The 16,030-nt window shown below is 45.2% G+C and overlaps 1 protein-coding gene across 1 annotated transcript in view; it reads left to right on the plus strand.

The window, feature by feature from the left end:
* Nucleotides 1–7,566, plus strand: part of RTCA (RNA 3'-terminal phosphate cyclase) — a 41,319-nt gene extending 33,753 nt beyond the window's left edge. The window contains exons 9-11 of the mRNA XM_061633828.1: nucleotides 5,851–5,945; nucleotides 6,391–6,495; nucleotides 7,009–7,566. Of these exons, the coding sequence (XP_061489812.1) occupies nucleotides 5,851–5,945; nucleotides 6,391–6,495; nucleotides 7,009–7,107 (299 nt within the window). The 3' untranslated portion in view covers nucleotides 7,108–7,566. The remainder of the gene's footprint in view (nucleotides 1–5,850; nucleotides 5,946–6,390; nucleotides 6,496–7,008) is intronic.
* The last annotated feature ends 8,464 nt before the right edge of the window (nucleotides 7,567–16,030 follow it).

Below are 16,030 nucleotides of genomic sequence, written 5' to 3' on the forward strand. Positions count from 1 at the left end.
TTCAAGACCCGCAAAGGGCTGAAACAGTAGCGCGGCAACTAGGCGCTCTGAAGCAAGCTAAAGGGACTGTTTCCGAGTACACTAACACTTTTAAAATTCTGTCCCAGGAAACTGGTTACAATGACGCCGCCCTGATGTTTATGTACCGGAGTGGATTAAATGCTGAAATCCTGGATGAGTTGGCCAGGACCTCCCCCCCCGCTGACCTACCAGGGCTCATCCGGCTATGCCTACAGATAGATCACCGGATGGAAGGAAGGCGCCTGGAAAGGAAGCAGGAGGTCCCGAGATACTCAGCCTCGGCATCCCGCAACAAGACCCTTCCCACTGCAGGGATGGCAGGTAATGCAACTGAGGGACAGGGAGGGGCTAGGCCAAGACTGTCGGAAGAAGAAAAGGAAAGACGACGCTGGGAACGTTTATGCTTTTATTGTTCAAAGCCGGGCCATGTGGCCAGAGACTGTGGACTGAAAGGGGGGAAAGCCGAGCCGTCGGGAAACTAGAACACCCAGTCCACGTGCAGGCCGGTGGACTGGGGGCAGCGTTGTATAAAGGCCCCCCATCAATCCAACCTCCCTCAAAGGGGGTGTTGGTCTTGCCTATTCGGATTACAACTTCCAGAGGAGTGGTGTTTAATTCCACTGCCTTAATTGACAGTGGAGCCTCCACAAATTTTATTGATGCAAAGTTAGTCAAGCGTCATGGAATTTCCCGGTGGAAACTGGACGCTCCCCTAGCTGTGGAGACTATCGATGGGAGACCCCTGAAGTCAGGAGGGGTGACACAAGCCACGGAGGAAGTGAAACTTCAAATCCCTGGGCACGAAGAGTTCATTTCGCTATACGTGTCAGATCTCTCGAACTTTGAGGTGATTCTGGGAATGCCCTGGCTAGCAAAGCATGAACCCAAAATAAGTTGGAAGGAGGCAGTGGTGTGGTTCACCTCACAGTATTGCCAGGAGAACTGTCAACCTGAAGGAATCAAGAACACCTTTGCGGGGGCAGTGCAAGAGATCGAGCAAGTGACCCTGCCGCCAAAGTATGAAGAATTCAAAGATGTGTTTGATGAAAAAGAGGCAGAGACTTTACCCCCCCACCGCCCTTACGACTGTGCGATTGACCTAGTGCCAGGAGCCAGCATCCCATCAGGGAGAATCTACTCTCTCACAGAGAATGAGAGGGAGGCCCTGAAGGAATTCCTGGATAAAAACCTGAGGCGAGGATTCATACGCCCCTCACAATCCCCTGCTGGAGCGCCACTATTGTTTGTGAAAAAGAAGGGGGGGGAACTCAGACCCTGTAACGACTATCGCGCATTGAACCAGATCACCATCCCCAACAGCTACCCGCTGCCCCTGATCTCAGAGTTGCTGGACCGACTGCGCTCTGCAAAAATCTTCACGAAGTTGGATTTGAGAGGAGCGTACAATCTGATCAGAATGAAGGAGGGAGATGAATGGAAAACAGGATTCTTGACCGCTTACGGACAGTATGAATACCTGGTCATGCCGTTCGGGCTTTGTGGAAGTCCAGGAATTTTTCAAAAATTCATGAACGACGTGTTTAGAGACTTGTTGGACACGTATGTAATCTGTTACTTAGATGATACCCTGGTGTTCTCAAAGAACCAGGAAGACCACGACCAGCATGTGAAGACGGTGTTGAAGAGACTGAGAGAAAATCACCTGTATGCTAAATTAGAGAAATGTGGATTTGACCTCAAGTCTCTAGACTTCCTTGGATATCGAATCTCAGCGGAAGGCGTGGAGATGGACCCAGGGAAAGTAAGCTGCGTATTGGTCTGGGGCCAACCTGTCACCAAAAAGGATGTACAACAGTTTTTGGGGTTTGCCAATTATTACAGAAAGTTCATTCCAGGGTTTTCCAAATTAACAACTCCTCTGACTGACTGTTTAAGGGGGAAGAAGAAGTTTCAATGGACAGAGAACGCCACCGAGGCCTTTGAGGAGCTGAAGAGAAGGTTTGCTACTGAGCCCATTCTGCGCTTTGCTGATCTGAACCGCCCTTTCGTAGTGGAAGCAGATGCTTCAAATTTTGCCATCGGGGGGGTCCTGCTACAATTAGACCAAGAAGGGAAGGAGCTGCACCCCTGTGCGTACTTCTCTCGGAAGTTAAAGCCTGCAGAGAAGAACTACACAGTTTGGGAGAAGGAGCTGCTGGCCATCAAGGACTCTTTTGAAAACTGGAGACAATACCTAGAGGGGACCTCTCATCGAATTGAAGTGCGCTCCGACCACAAGAATCTTGAAAGCCTCCAAACAGCCAGAAAGCTGAACCAGAGACAGATAAGATGGTCCCAGTTCTTCACTAGGTTTAACTTCCAGATTACTTACCATGCCCAAGCCAAAAACCAGAGAGCGGATGCCTTATCCAGACAGCCATAATACAAAGAAAGTGAATCCGAGGACCAGCCTCAGTACGTAATCCCGCCAGAGAAATTAATGTTGGGAGTATGCCAGCCTTCATGGGAAGAGGAACTCAAAAAGGCTCAACAAGAAGATGCAGACATGCTAAAATATCAGCAGGAGACGGGACAAGGTCAAGACTCAGAAGTAACCTTTCACTGGAGAAATGGACTGTTATGGTTCAAAACCGCCAGATATGTGCCAGAAGGGGAATTAAGGCTCAGAATCCTACGCCAGTGTCATGATTCCATCACAGCGGGACACTTTGGGATTTACAAGACCATTCAGAACGTGGCCAAGGACTTCTGGTGGCCTAAAATGCGTCGGGATATTGAGAGTTATGTAAAGTCCTGCTCTGTCTGTCTGCGGACAAAAACACAAACAGGGACACCAGCAGGACTGTTACAACCGTTGCCTGTCCCACACGAACCCTGGAAGGACCTCTCCATGGATTTTATAACTGATCTACCCAGGTCCCAAGGAATGACAGCCATCTTAGTAGTGGTGGATCTACTTACCAAAATGGCACACTTTCTTCCTTGTGCAGGGGCCTTAGAGGCTAAAGAAACGGCCAAGTTATTCATAAAAGAAGTCTACCGGCTGCATGGATTGCCAAACAGCGTAGTCTCAGACCGAGGAACTCAGTTCACAGCCAAATTTTGGAGAGCAATGTGGAAACAGTTGCAGACGGAATTAAAACTCTCCTCCGCCCATCACCCCCAGACAGATGGGCAGACGGAACGCTTGAACGCCGTTTTGGAAAGATATTTACGAAGTTATGTGTCCTATCAACAGACTGACTGGGTATCATATTTGCATTTTGCAGAGTTCGCCTACAACAATTCTCTGCACTCCAGCACTCAACAAACCCCGTTCTTCGCTAATTATGGATTCCATCCTAAAGTCTTTCCAAGCAGCTCAGAAGGAATGCTGGTACCGGCAGCTGAGAACTTCCTTAAGGAATTGCAAGCGGCGCAACAGACACTGAAACAGCAGTTAAACGAAGCCAAAACGGAGTACAAGCGAGTTGCTGACCTGCACAGGAAGGAGGGCCCCCCCCTTCAACCGGGAGACCAGGTATGGCTGTCCACCCGCTTCCTCCAGATGCCGGGCAAATGTAGAAAATTACAAGACAAGAGGGTGGGTCCTTTCGAAATAGAAACTCAAATCAATCCCGTGGCGTACCGACTGAAGCTGCCTGACACGTTTAAAATACATCCTGTGTTCCATTGATCCCTCTTAACGAAAGCCGCCCCTCCCAGTGAGTTACGGCCGGAGGAACCTCCCGGAGCTCCACTCCTGGTAAATGAGCAGCTTGAGTTTGAAGTTGAGGAGATCTTAGATTCCAGGATCAGACGCCACAAGCTGCAGTACTTGATTCACTGGAAAGGCTATGGGGTGGCTGACAGATCATGGGAAGATGCAGCTGATGTGCATGCTCCAGAATTGGTAAAACTTTTCCATCAACGTTTTCCCCACCGTCCCAAGCCAGACAAGGGGAGGGGGGCACAGCCTGGGAGGGGGGATGGTGTCGGAAGGCAGAGCTGGGGTCCCAATCCCGGGGAGCTGGATCCCGGAGAGTTGGGAGAAGAGTATTCGGATGGATGGCAGAGGGAAGGGGGAGGAACTTCCCCCCTTTGGAGCGAAGACGAAACAGAGGAACTGCCAGTGATAAGGTCGCTTAGCGACGGGGAGCCTGAGCCCTCCCTGGACATTCTCACGCCTCCCCCTCTTTCAGGCTCAGAGCAAGAGGGGAAAGAGGGAGGGCTGCTCACAGCCGAAAAGCGGGGAGGCAGTTTACCATCAGCCCCTCCCCTATCCCCCATCCTGGAATCGGAAACTTCAGAAGAGGAGGGGGTGATGCTTCCCCCCTCACCGCGCACACGCAGACAGCTGAAAAGACAGGAGAGAAGGGGGGAAGGCAGGCAGTACCTGAGGGGCAGTTAAGGAGGAGCGAAAGATTGCGCGCCCGTTTGGCCCCTTCTTAAAGAACAGGCGGGAAGAAGTCCCTTGCTCTGTCAACTTTCTCCCAATGCCGCAGGACCTGTATCCCTGTATTGCTTCATGAGAAAACGCAGTCTTTGTTTGGACATTACCCTAATAAAACACGAATTAACTACAGCCGTTGGTCTGGTTCCTGAGTCACATCCTGGGCCTGACAAAGGGCTACATGATTGTCCTTAGCATGTCCTCATGTCTACTGGACGCTATTCTGCAGAATCGTCCATGCCATTACTCCACAGCTGTTCTTGAAGGTTTTCAACATAAATTATACAAAATGTTGCTATACACATATTTACAGAAAGAAAAACAAAAGAGTTTACCACAGGAAACTTCATTAAAAATGAAAAGTAAATCAAATAAAATGAATATCTGAACATCAACTGCTTTAATATTGTTGTTTGCTCCCTCCAAAACCATCGTGGGCCTGACAATTAGATTGTGTAATTTTATTGTATTTTTGATGTTCACCGCTCAGAGAGCTATCGCTAGTCGGGCGGTATATAAATTTAATAAATAAATAAAATAAATAAATAAACAAGAGATGGATTGATTCCATAAAGGAAGCCACAGACGTGAACTTACAAGATCTGAACAGGGTGGTTCATGACAGATGCTCTTGGAGGTCGCTGATTCATAGGGTCGCCATATGTCATAATTGACTTGAAAGCAGATAACAATTTAAATAAACCACAAAGAGGTGCCTTTCCAGTGAGTGCTAATATTGGGATGGGGAACCTTGGGACTGGGGGCCAAATGAGGCCCTCCAAGCCTCTCTATCTGACCCTTGGGACTCTCCCCAGCCACACACCCCACTGGCCCTGCTTCTTACCCTCCTTGACTGTTTTTGCCTTGCTGAAGCAAGTCTTTGGACCCTGATAATGCCTCTTGCTGTCCTGGATGGAGGGTAGAGAGGGGTGTCTGTAGAATCTAACCCTACTGTACAAACGTAAAATTCGCATTCATTGCTCCACCCACTTTTGCCTTTGGCCCCGCCCAGCACTGGCACGTGGCCTCATAAAGGTAGCCAGAAGCGAATGCGGCCCCTGGGCTGAAACAGTTCCCCACCCGTGGGTTGCAGAACACACATCGTTCAAACAGATAATCATGATAATTAGGTTGGTTGGTTTGCAATGGCGAGCGTCTTGAAGATGGTATCACAGTTAGAAGCCACGTATAAGAGATGGACACCCTTACAAGAGAGGGACACCATGGATATGAATCAAATGAAACCTTAGGTATCTACTTTGCCATGAAGCAGGGCTTTCATGCATTATAGCTCCCTACCTAAGCTCTGCTGTGGCTGAATTTCTAAAAGGCGCAGCACCAGGTTGGGAGCCGTTGTTATATTTTCCATTTGCTAGAGGGGCAGTCGCCTTGAGGAGCTTTTGTTATGTTCTCTCTGCCCTTTCCGCCCCATGCAGGTAAAAATGCTGACAAAGTTGGAATCGAAGCGGCTGAGATGTTGCTTGGAAATCTTCGACATGGTGGAGCTGTGGATGATTATCTGCAAGACCAAGTAAGAGCTTTATGTAGCGCAGGGTTGGGGAACCTGTGGCCCTCCACATGTTGTTGGACTACAATTCCCATCATCCAAGACCATTGGCCATGCTGGCTGGAGATGATGGGCGTTGTAGTTCAACATCTGGAGGGCCACAGGTGCCCCATCTGTGACACAGAGCTTTTCTCATGTAAGTGAACAAAATCTGACAAAGGTAGCATGAGGGACCTACCAAAATTAGAAAGCTGGAATATCAGGCTTATTGGTTGTCTTGAAAGATGCCTCTGTGACTGAAGTCTTGCACACACTTAACTGAGAGTAAGTCCCATTGAACTCAGCAGGGCTTACGTCTGAGTGGACATGGATATGAGGGGCAGAGTGACTGGCTTTCTTTAGCAGCCATGTATAGTTGCATCACTACAATAATTCCTGATCATGATTATTTTTCTTCCTGCCTCTTTAGCTGATCATTTTCATGGCTTTAGCAAATGGGATCTCTAAAGTGAAAACTGGACCGATTACTCTGCATACAGAAACTGCTATATATTTTGCAGAACAGCTGACAAAGGTGAGTACATTTCTTTTTTAAGAACAGCTGGTGAGCCCATATTTCAAAGGCTGACTCTGTCTCGTTCAGGCGTGAGGAACCTTTGACCCTCCAGATGTTGCTGAACTACAGTTCCCATTATCTCTGGCCATGCTTGCTGGGGCTGTTGGGAGCTGTAGTTCAGCAACATCTGGAGGGCCAAAGGTTCCCCACATCTGATGTAGTTAGAATGTTTCAGTAGCTTATGCTGCTTGTTACAGAGTAGTCTCCCTCAGGTCGGGGCCTAGCAGGGCCTCCTCAAACTGATTCAGATGGCAAGTTTACCTCAGCTTTTAACAGCTCAGTTTTACATTGAACGTTGTTTTACTATCAGGTTCTCATGTTACTCTTTTGTGCTCTGTTTTCAGAGTCTGATTTTAATAGCCAAGCTTTTGTACTTTGTGCAAACAATATAAAGGTGGTTCCAAATGTGTGTTTTTAAAGTGGTAATAATAAGCCTACTGTATGACACTTTCAATATAATTTTGATTGCAGGCTAAATTTACTGTAACAAAATCACAGGATGACGATTCTCCCAAGGATACCTACCTTATCGAGTGCCAAGGAATTGGATTGCTGAACACCAATTTGTAGCTGCTGTTGTTTGTTGGGAGATTTTTTGTTTTTATTTTTGGTTTGGGCTTTGTTTTTGTTTTTTATTACTTCAGTGATGAATTGCACTACATTTCACTGACAACTTTGGGGATGGGGAAGTGTGATTAGTAATTGGTTTGAATTCATTCCAGTGAAGGATAGCCATTTTGGGCTGCATGGATAATAGTTTTTGGCTTGTAATAAAACACAGCAGGGCAGTCGTTCAGTACAGAGAACAGCAGAGCAGAAAAATGATTGCTTCATCTTTTAAAAATGGACTTCTGTGATACATTCATTGTTCCCCGTTTCATGAGCTCATGAAATCCTTTACATACAGCACAGATATGCATAAAGCAACCTTATTCAGCAGCTACTTTTCACTATAAAGTTTTTTTTCTGTAACCATTTCTTGAATAACCATTTCTTCAGGCTAAAAATAAAGCAATCTCAACAGATAAAGATGTTTGCTAGTTGTTGCTGATCAGAAGAGCAGAGGTTTGCGAATAACATTGCAGATTGTTTCCTGACAGTGGCACCTGTGTGACCTGGTTTGCACGTCACACTAAGCCAAACGCACAGTCTCCAGGAGAGGAGATTGTGGCTGCTTCGCTTCTCTCTGGTCATTTTGCTGCTGCGCAGGGCTCAGCTATGCCAGGGTTTGGCTTAGTGTGTCATCTGAACCCAGGCTTGAAGTTTAACTCTCACGAACAAACCACGAGCCATAAGCCATTGGGCAAACATTGGTTACAGCTCATGGTTATTTGGAGAGGGCTAATCCACAAGCCCAGTTTCAGACGACACACGAAGCCAAGCCATGGATTAACACAACAGAGCAGCAGAAAAACTGAGGAGGAGCAAAGTGTCAGCAATCTCCTCTCCCGGATCTTGCCAGGTCGCACTGAGCCATGATTTGGCTGAGCATGCCCTGCGAATCAGGTCTCTGTTTCTGTGTGTGCATGTATGTATTTTCACTTCTCAGACAAGGAATGCAGAGAAGCTGTGAAGAATGCAATATACTTGCATGTATACGGTTGTTTGTTTCCTCATAAACTGGTATTCCCATTCCTTTTGTTGTTTTTCACCTTGGTAGTTTGTGAATACTTTCTAACTAGGCCACAAAAATACAGCCTTTTAAAGAATTTTTTAAAAATTTTACTTAGATTTTTATTCCAACTTCCCCACCACTCAGTGCTGCTTTCAAAATCATAAAATAGCAACAAAACAACACAATTCTATAAATAACAAAGCAGCTCACACACATAACACCCTCTGGAAGCAGCAATCCAGTGCAAAAAATAAAAGCAGAAGAAAGGACACGGTAGTCACTTCAAAAGTAGCAAGAATGGTTTTTCGGACTGCTTTTTGAAGCAACTCTGCCCTCTGCTGACCACACCTTTCCCCACTGCTCACATTAGACCTTTCAGGACCACCCACAGCAAAATGTTGGGCCAATCACTGTATCTGCCTGAGTCTGCAGCAAAGCATTTCCATTGGCCACACCTGGAAGACAAATGGGTTGATCTGCCAATGAGTTGCAAAATCTGCCTGAAGCTGAATTAAAAAACAACACACAAGCTGATCCGACCAGAGTTTTAGAGTAAAAATGGGCAGAGTTTGACTAGCATCATGTGCCTCCATTTTCAGAAAGCAGAGGTGGAGGTACACTGGTATCGGCACAACAGTAAGCATGTCTGTACCCTTAAAAGCAAACAAACAGCTATGTAAATATCTTGGAGCAAGAGCAATGATTTTGAAGAAGTATCAAGGTGTCACAGAAGCTGTTCAATTCTGGGTGAATACTGGCTCCTGCATATTTTCTCTTGCAAGAAGAAAAGCAGCTTGGGAAAGGTGATATTTGAGTGAGAAAAACAGAATGACAGGAAAAGATGAAGCAGCCTCTCGTGTGCCCCCCCCCGGCCTCTGCTGTGCACTCCTACTCTAGAGATCAACCTCTGCTGCTGTTCTTCAGTTTTAAAAAGACTGATCGTATACCTCTCCTGTGTTGTCTATAGTTTGCAAAGTTGGAATTTGCACGGCAGAGTAGGCAGAGTGATGTCTATATTAATTTCAGTTAGATGAGTTATGCTTTTTTGTACATCTGGGCCCATGTGTAGGGATATTTGGAAGAAAATGCACCCTGTTAGTGGCAAGATCAAACCTAACTTAGGCGAGGGAGGATAACTTCCTCTGTAGCAGCACTTCTGTGACATGGGGCTCAGCTGGCAGAATTCCAAGCAAAGCGCCTTCCAGGAACTGGCCTGATTGCACGGGTGTTAACTGATTTGTACTTTGTGTTCCCAGCTACCCGATAGTCTGCTTAGCAGTAATCTCTTTCCAAATGTGTCCTTGTACAGTACAAAGATAGAAGCTGGGCTGGATTGGTTTTCTCTTTAATAGCAAGGAAAAGCTGTTCAGCCATGTTTCTAATGTTAGGGATTGCCTGATGGGGGCAGCAGATAACTTCTTAAACTCCTTTTTCTGTATTGTGAAATGTCTAGCTCCAGAGATAGGGGTGTTGTTCCTGCAAAAAAAAAAACAAGATAGCATATATCCCCCTGAATTTCTACTGATGATTTCTAAAGCCCTAAATGTATTGATCTACTATTTGAGAAGCTTGAAAAGTAGCACACATTCTGGGTATCTGCTTTCAAAGAAAGTAGCATGAGCTGCTAATGTAATTCAACAACTGGAGAGCTGATGTGGGTCGCTTGGATTAAAGTTTCATTTCTGCCACTGAAACAGGAACAGCGCAATCCAGACCCAAGATCCACTGGGATGAGAGTGTTTGGATTTGGTGGGTCTTGGACTTTCGCAGCGAGGCCTGTGCTGGCATAAGTCTCTCAGCTGGTAGAAGGTACGCTTGCCGAACTCCCAAAAAGGGGGTATGGCATGGTGGGATTGGACAATGGGGCCTTGCACCTATTCCAAACCTCTTTCAGCTTCATCCGGTGACCTAGCAACCCAGCAAAAAGGGTGGTGTCAAATTCCTCCTGAACAGAGTTTGGAATAGGGCTTACAGCAGTGCAACAGTGGCTTTCTGTAATCAGAATTGCTTTGTTAATGGCGTTCGGCAAGTCTTGCTCTGTACTAGGACCTAGTTTTGTGAGGATTGCAGACACATGCTTTGCAAACTGAAAGTGCTTTTATGAAGTTGAATTATGTTGTCTTGAAAAAGGGGGCGGTTGTTTTTTAAATGAGCCCTCATAAAAACCAGAGGTTAGGCCTGCTGGATTCAGGTCTAGTGTTGTGCCACATAGCGGTATGAGTGATTTTTATACTTGTTCAGGGGGATTTGTAATCAAATAGTCACAATTTTGCTGATCAAAATACTTTTGAGTTAAAATGTTAGTCTATATTTATTTATTTATTATTTAATTTGTATCCCGCCCTTCCTTACTCCCAGCAGGAGCCCTGGGCGGCAAACAAAGCGCTAAAAACACTTTAAAACATCATAAAAACAGATCTTAAAATACATTAAAACAAAACAGTGTTAAAAACATTAAAAAAACAACTTTAAAAAAGGGTTAAAAACATTAAAAAACATATTAAGCAATTATAACACATACGTAGACTGGGATAGGTCTCAACCTAAAAGGCTTGTTGAAAGAGGAAAGTCTTCAAAAGGCCCCGAAAAGATAGCAGAGATGGTGCCTGCCTAATATTCAAAGATGAGTGAGATGACTATATAGTCAACTTCCCTGAGCCTCATTTTTTCATAAGAAGTGACTTTCAGTGCTGTTTCGCCCTTCTAAAGAAGTGTGAAGATTAGTTGCCAAGATAGTTTATAGCAGTACAACCTAAACAAAGACTTCATTTTTGAATTCTAGGGCAAGTGGGCCCTGTAACCTGCACTTTACATTTAAAGCACTATCATACCACTTTAAACAGTCATGGCTTCCCCTGAAGAGTCCTGAGAACTGTAGTTTGTTATAGGAGCTGAGAGTTGTCAGGAGACTCCTATTCCCCTCACAGCTACAGTTTTGAGTGGTTAAACAATCCCTCCCTCTTCCCAGGGAACTCTGAGAATTGTAGCTCTGGGAAGGGAATAGGGGTTTCCTGACAAATCCTGAAGCAGCTGCCAGCACATGTTAACAAACTACAGTTCCCAGGATTCTCTGGGGGATGCCATGAAAGTTTAAAATGGTATAATAGTGCTTTAAATGTATAAGAGTGGTAAGCAGCGGTAACGCAGCCGAAGCTCTGCTCACGGCCGGAGTTCGATTCCAACGGAAGGAGGAAGTCGAATCTCCGGTAAAAGGGGTCGAGGTCCACTCAGCCTTCCATCCATCCGTGGTCGGTAAAATGAGTACCCGGCATATGCTGGGGGGTAAAGAAAGGCCGGGGAAGGAACTGGCAATCCCACCCCATATATACGGTCTGCCTAGTAAACGTCGCAAGACTCGGGGCTTTCCCCCACATATATGGAAAACACTACTTTTATTTTTGGGTGGCCCTGTGTCACTTCCAGCCTAACCACGTCAGTTCACTAATAAAGGAGATGATGCAAATAATCAGATAGGGATGTCAGTGTTAATCACATAAGCCTTTTTAAAATCATGTGTACACTTGAGTGGGATAATTACATGCACCACACCAGACTGGCTTTAATTGAACCAGGATTGCTCTACATCTTCATCAATTATAGTCAATCAACAAGTGCCCTTTTCATAAATCCAGCTCGGGGGAGGAAACGTGTTTGCATTCAAAAACTTTCCACTGTGTGCTTGTGAGTTGTCCTCGTCTTCTTCATGCTCCAGAGTTGGAGAAATCTCTACACTGTGTTCTGCTCCTACCCAACAGGTGGGGAATTGGTAGAGAGGTCTGTGAGTGTAGGGACAGAAACCTTGGGAGCCGCTGTACTCATGGATCCCTGGATAGGAGCCTCTTTCCGTATGGATCCTGGGACAGGGTCCCATCGCCATGTGCAGGCTATGCACCTGGATGAAGAAGACATTACCCCTTTGAAACAGCTGCCAGCACATGTAGCAGACACCTGCTTGCAGGAGCTTTGTTCCATGTGCAAATTGACCCCCGCCCCCGATCAAGGCATTTGCTGGTCATGTTCAGCATAACATGGATCCGGGATTTTCTCTTTTAAAATGTAGCCAATGCCTTATTTTAGAGCACTCAGAGAAACAAAGAGGTTGGGCTATTCTAAAGATTAAATAATCCTACATCTTGACAGGCGTCTGCTGGCACAGATTGGCTTTTACTGCACAGAGTATCTTTTGGTTGGTTGAGAAGCCTTGAGTTCTGTCTCCAGTTTTAACATAAGAAGAGCCTGCTGGATCAGGCCAGTGACCCATCTAGCCCAGCATCTTGTTCTCAAAGTGGCCAACCAGATGCCTATGGGAAGCCCCCCACAAGCAGGACCTGAGTCAGCCCTGTAGCCAGCCTCCTTTATTAGGTGGGGCATTGGGGGGGAGGCCCATTGTGCCAATCCCCCTCACTGGAGAAGAGGATGTAAGGGCCAGGCAAGGGGGAGGGAAAGACAGTGCCCTTCCCCGTCATGCCTTCTCCATCCAGAGAGCGTGTTATCTTACATGAAGTTTAATCTGTTGAATTGTCTCATCCTTTTTTGAGAGATCCCTGCGAATGCTAGACTCAAAAGCTTGACTTTGCCTACAGCTACTGTCCCCTTTCACCTGTGATCTGTCTCTGTGTTACACAGCAATATTTCTATTCCACTAGGGCTGTTTTCATCCTTTGCAATCAAGTAATCAAGAAAAAGAAGAAAAATAGCCACTATGATTTTAAGTATAGTGAGTGCTTTAAAGAATAAAGGGTAGCCATTTTTTTCAGATCACTTTATCTCTTTATTTCACCCTTTAGCAATAAGCACCCAACTCTTCGCTATTCATTATAATAACTGCAGAATGAACAAACACTTCTTACTGCAAGCAAACAACCATGCTTCTTTGTTACTGGCTTGGTAGACAGCGCAACTGAAACTGGAACAGAAAAGCAGAGCAAAGGAAAGTCCAAGGAGTGGAGTCTAACTCTAGCCCATAATACAAAGTTGTAACGTTCAACTCTTTAGGGGTCATGTTTCTATACAGGCTCTTCTTTTCATGATCACTTAAGTAATTATAGGGTGATTGTGATCGTGAAAAATTCACTCACAGTCAGGAAAAGTCTTGAGTGAGCAGACTTTGGGGGGGGGCTCTTCCAGATGGGGCTTTTATTGTGTGCTCACCATGCCTTATTCACTCAGGTTTTTTGTAGGGTGCTATTCTTAAATTGCTCCTTTTCTTAAAACAAGATATTCTTTAAATGAAGGTTGTCATTGTCAGTCATGTCACAAATTAAAAAGAAGACAATTTCCCCCCCAAAATCCTAGAGGGAGTGGTGCCCCCATTTCCCTGCTCCCCCAGGCCTGACCTGAGCACAAGAGCACTCTCTCTTCCTGCAGTTTCCAGCAACTGGCATCGGAAGCATGCTGCCTCCGACTGTAAAGGGAAAGCATAGCCATCATGGCTAGTAGCCACTGATAGCCTTCTCCTCCATGAATTTGTCTAATCCTCTTTTAAAACCTTCCAAGTTGGTGGCCATCACTGTCTCATGTGAGAGTGAATTCCATATGCACTGTGCGAAGGAATACTTTCTTTTGTCTGCCCTAAGTCTTCCAACATTCAGCATCATTGGATGTCCACAGATTCTAATGTTACGTGCAAGGGAGAAGAACTTCTCACTATCCACTTTCTCCATATCGTACATAATTTTAAACACCTCTACCATGTAATTTTCATAGAATCAGAGAGTTAGAAGCATCTTGGGGTCACCTGGTCCAACCCCTTGCACAATGCCCGATCTCCAATGCAGGCAGCTTCCTTGACATGGTTGTTGAGTATCTGTTTAAATTCCCTCTGCAAAAGAGAGTTACCACTTCCTGAGGCAGCTTATTCCACTGTCAAACAGTTCTTTGATAGTTTGCGGCAGTGTCAAAGACATTTTCACATGGTGGGCCTGATGTGCAGAAGACTGCTGGTAAACACCTCCTAGATATCTCCTGATGGGCCGAGGGCAAGAGAAGTCGATTCTTAATTCATTGCCCTACAGCAAGGATAACCAACATGGTGCTTTCCATATATTGTTTGGACTACAACCAACTACATCCATCATCCCCGACCATTGGTTATGTTGGCTGGGGTTGATGGGAGTTGGGGTCCAACAGCATCAGAAGGGCCATAGGTTTCCCATCCCTCCTTTAGGAGGCGATCTGGCAGCCTACTTTCCATTGGATTTTGTCAACCTCTCTCAGCTAACATGCTAGGAATGTTCAGGAAGAAACGAACGTGCTTCGACCAGCCGAGTTGGATTACAGGGTATCCTTGCCAGACATACAATTCTACGATTGATTTTGCAAAATGTGAAATGTTGTTCCCTTCTCTATCCCGTAAATCTCGCTGCTGTAGCTGGTCAAGGTCTGTGGTAGCCATTTAAATACTTACATGAATCAAGTGGTCTTTCATAAACAAAATGAAACAAAATCTCCTGTGTAAACATGGCAGAGGAATGACGAACCTAGCTTCACAAATCATGTAGCCCACAATCCAGCAGAAGTTTTAAATCCAATTGATTTCAACAGGAGAGTTAAATGTATAAACATCTCCCATGGAACTGGCTTATTTTGGGCTGGAATGTGATTTCATTTTATATTAAACATTTTAGAGGCATTTTTGAGTCTTAAATATTTGGTAAAACTTCAGTGAAGCTGGTACAGGGATTTAATTTTTTTAATATTAGTAGAAGTAGTACCATACTTTATTTGTTCTAAACCTATGGGAAGATACTGAGTTTTTACCATTCCTGTTTGTTTATTATTAAATTTATATCCCGCCCGCCCTCTCAAAGTGAGCCCAGGGCAGCAGTATATATATCTTCCTACGGGCTGTTGATCTGTTTTTATGCCTTTTATTATAATTGACAATCTGTTTTTACTTCTGATTTTGGTTTGTGATCGTCTTTGCCTATAAGCAATAAAATATGCCATATATATTTGTACAAACAGTTTGTACAAACTAATTAGTCATAAAAATATGAAGGACAACACATTTTAATATTGGTAAGTCACTTTCTTTCTTACTTCTGAACATTCCTGTATTAGCTTAAGAGGCACAGTTAATCATATCCAATCCCAAAGTAACTATGTTGTCTGTACAGAATTAGGATAAAGAGGATTAAAGCAGCTGTAGAGAATATATTAACCTTCTGCTCAGCACAAGAAGTGACACATCTCTGTACTGCTCTATAAATGTGCTCTGGGTTTGCTTATGTAGTTTGTGCCAATCCTCATTTCATGCTGTTTGCACCACAGGTGTTCAGCGGAAGCCGAGAGGTTTATCTTTAATATTGCTCGAGTGCCAAGGACGGATCATAAATAAGTTAATGTTTCCAAGAAATGGCTATGGTTGATCTGAAATTCTGTCCAGATGGTCATTATCTGATTCGTTGTCATCAGAAGGAACGTGACAATTTTAAGTGAAGGTGACAATAGAAGGAATTATTGGCTTGCCGAAACTGGAGGCAGGGGTACCATGTATTGAGGACAGGGGAGTCGATTCTCCATCTCTCGTGCACATGCATGCGCATGCACGCACACACACACACAGGTAATAAACCAACCTCCCCCATGCTGGCTGGGGGTGATGACAGCTGTAGTCCAAAACATCTTGAAGGCACCAGGTTGAGGGAAGCTATTACAGACTTTGTTCTTCAGAAGCAGGGGTGGGGAAACTGTGACCCTCCACATGCTGTTGGACTGCAAACCCCATGTTCCCTGAACTTGCCTCCGGTAGCCTGCGTTTGGGATCTACTTCAATGGCTACTGGTGTGCCAAGAAATGGACAGACTCTTGGACCACCAATGGGGTCGTGTGTGACCTTACCTTCCTTGAGGTTTTCCCTGTCTTGGTAGCCGTTTA

This window comes from Rhineura floridana, chromosome 6 (assembly GCF_030035675.1).
Source record: "Rhineura floridana isolate rRhiFlo1 chromosome 6, rRhiFlo1.hap2, whole genome shotgun sequence".
Lineage (NCBI taxonomy): Eukaryota > Metazoa > Chordata > Lepidosauria > Squamata > Rhineuridae > Rhineura > Rhineura floridana.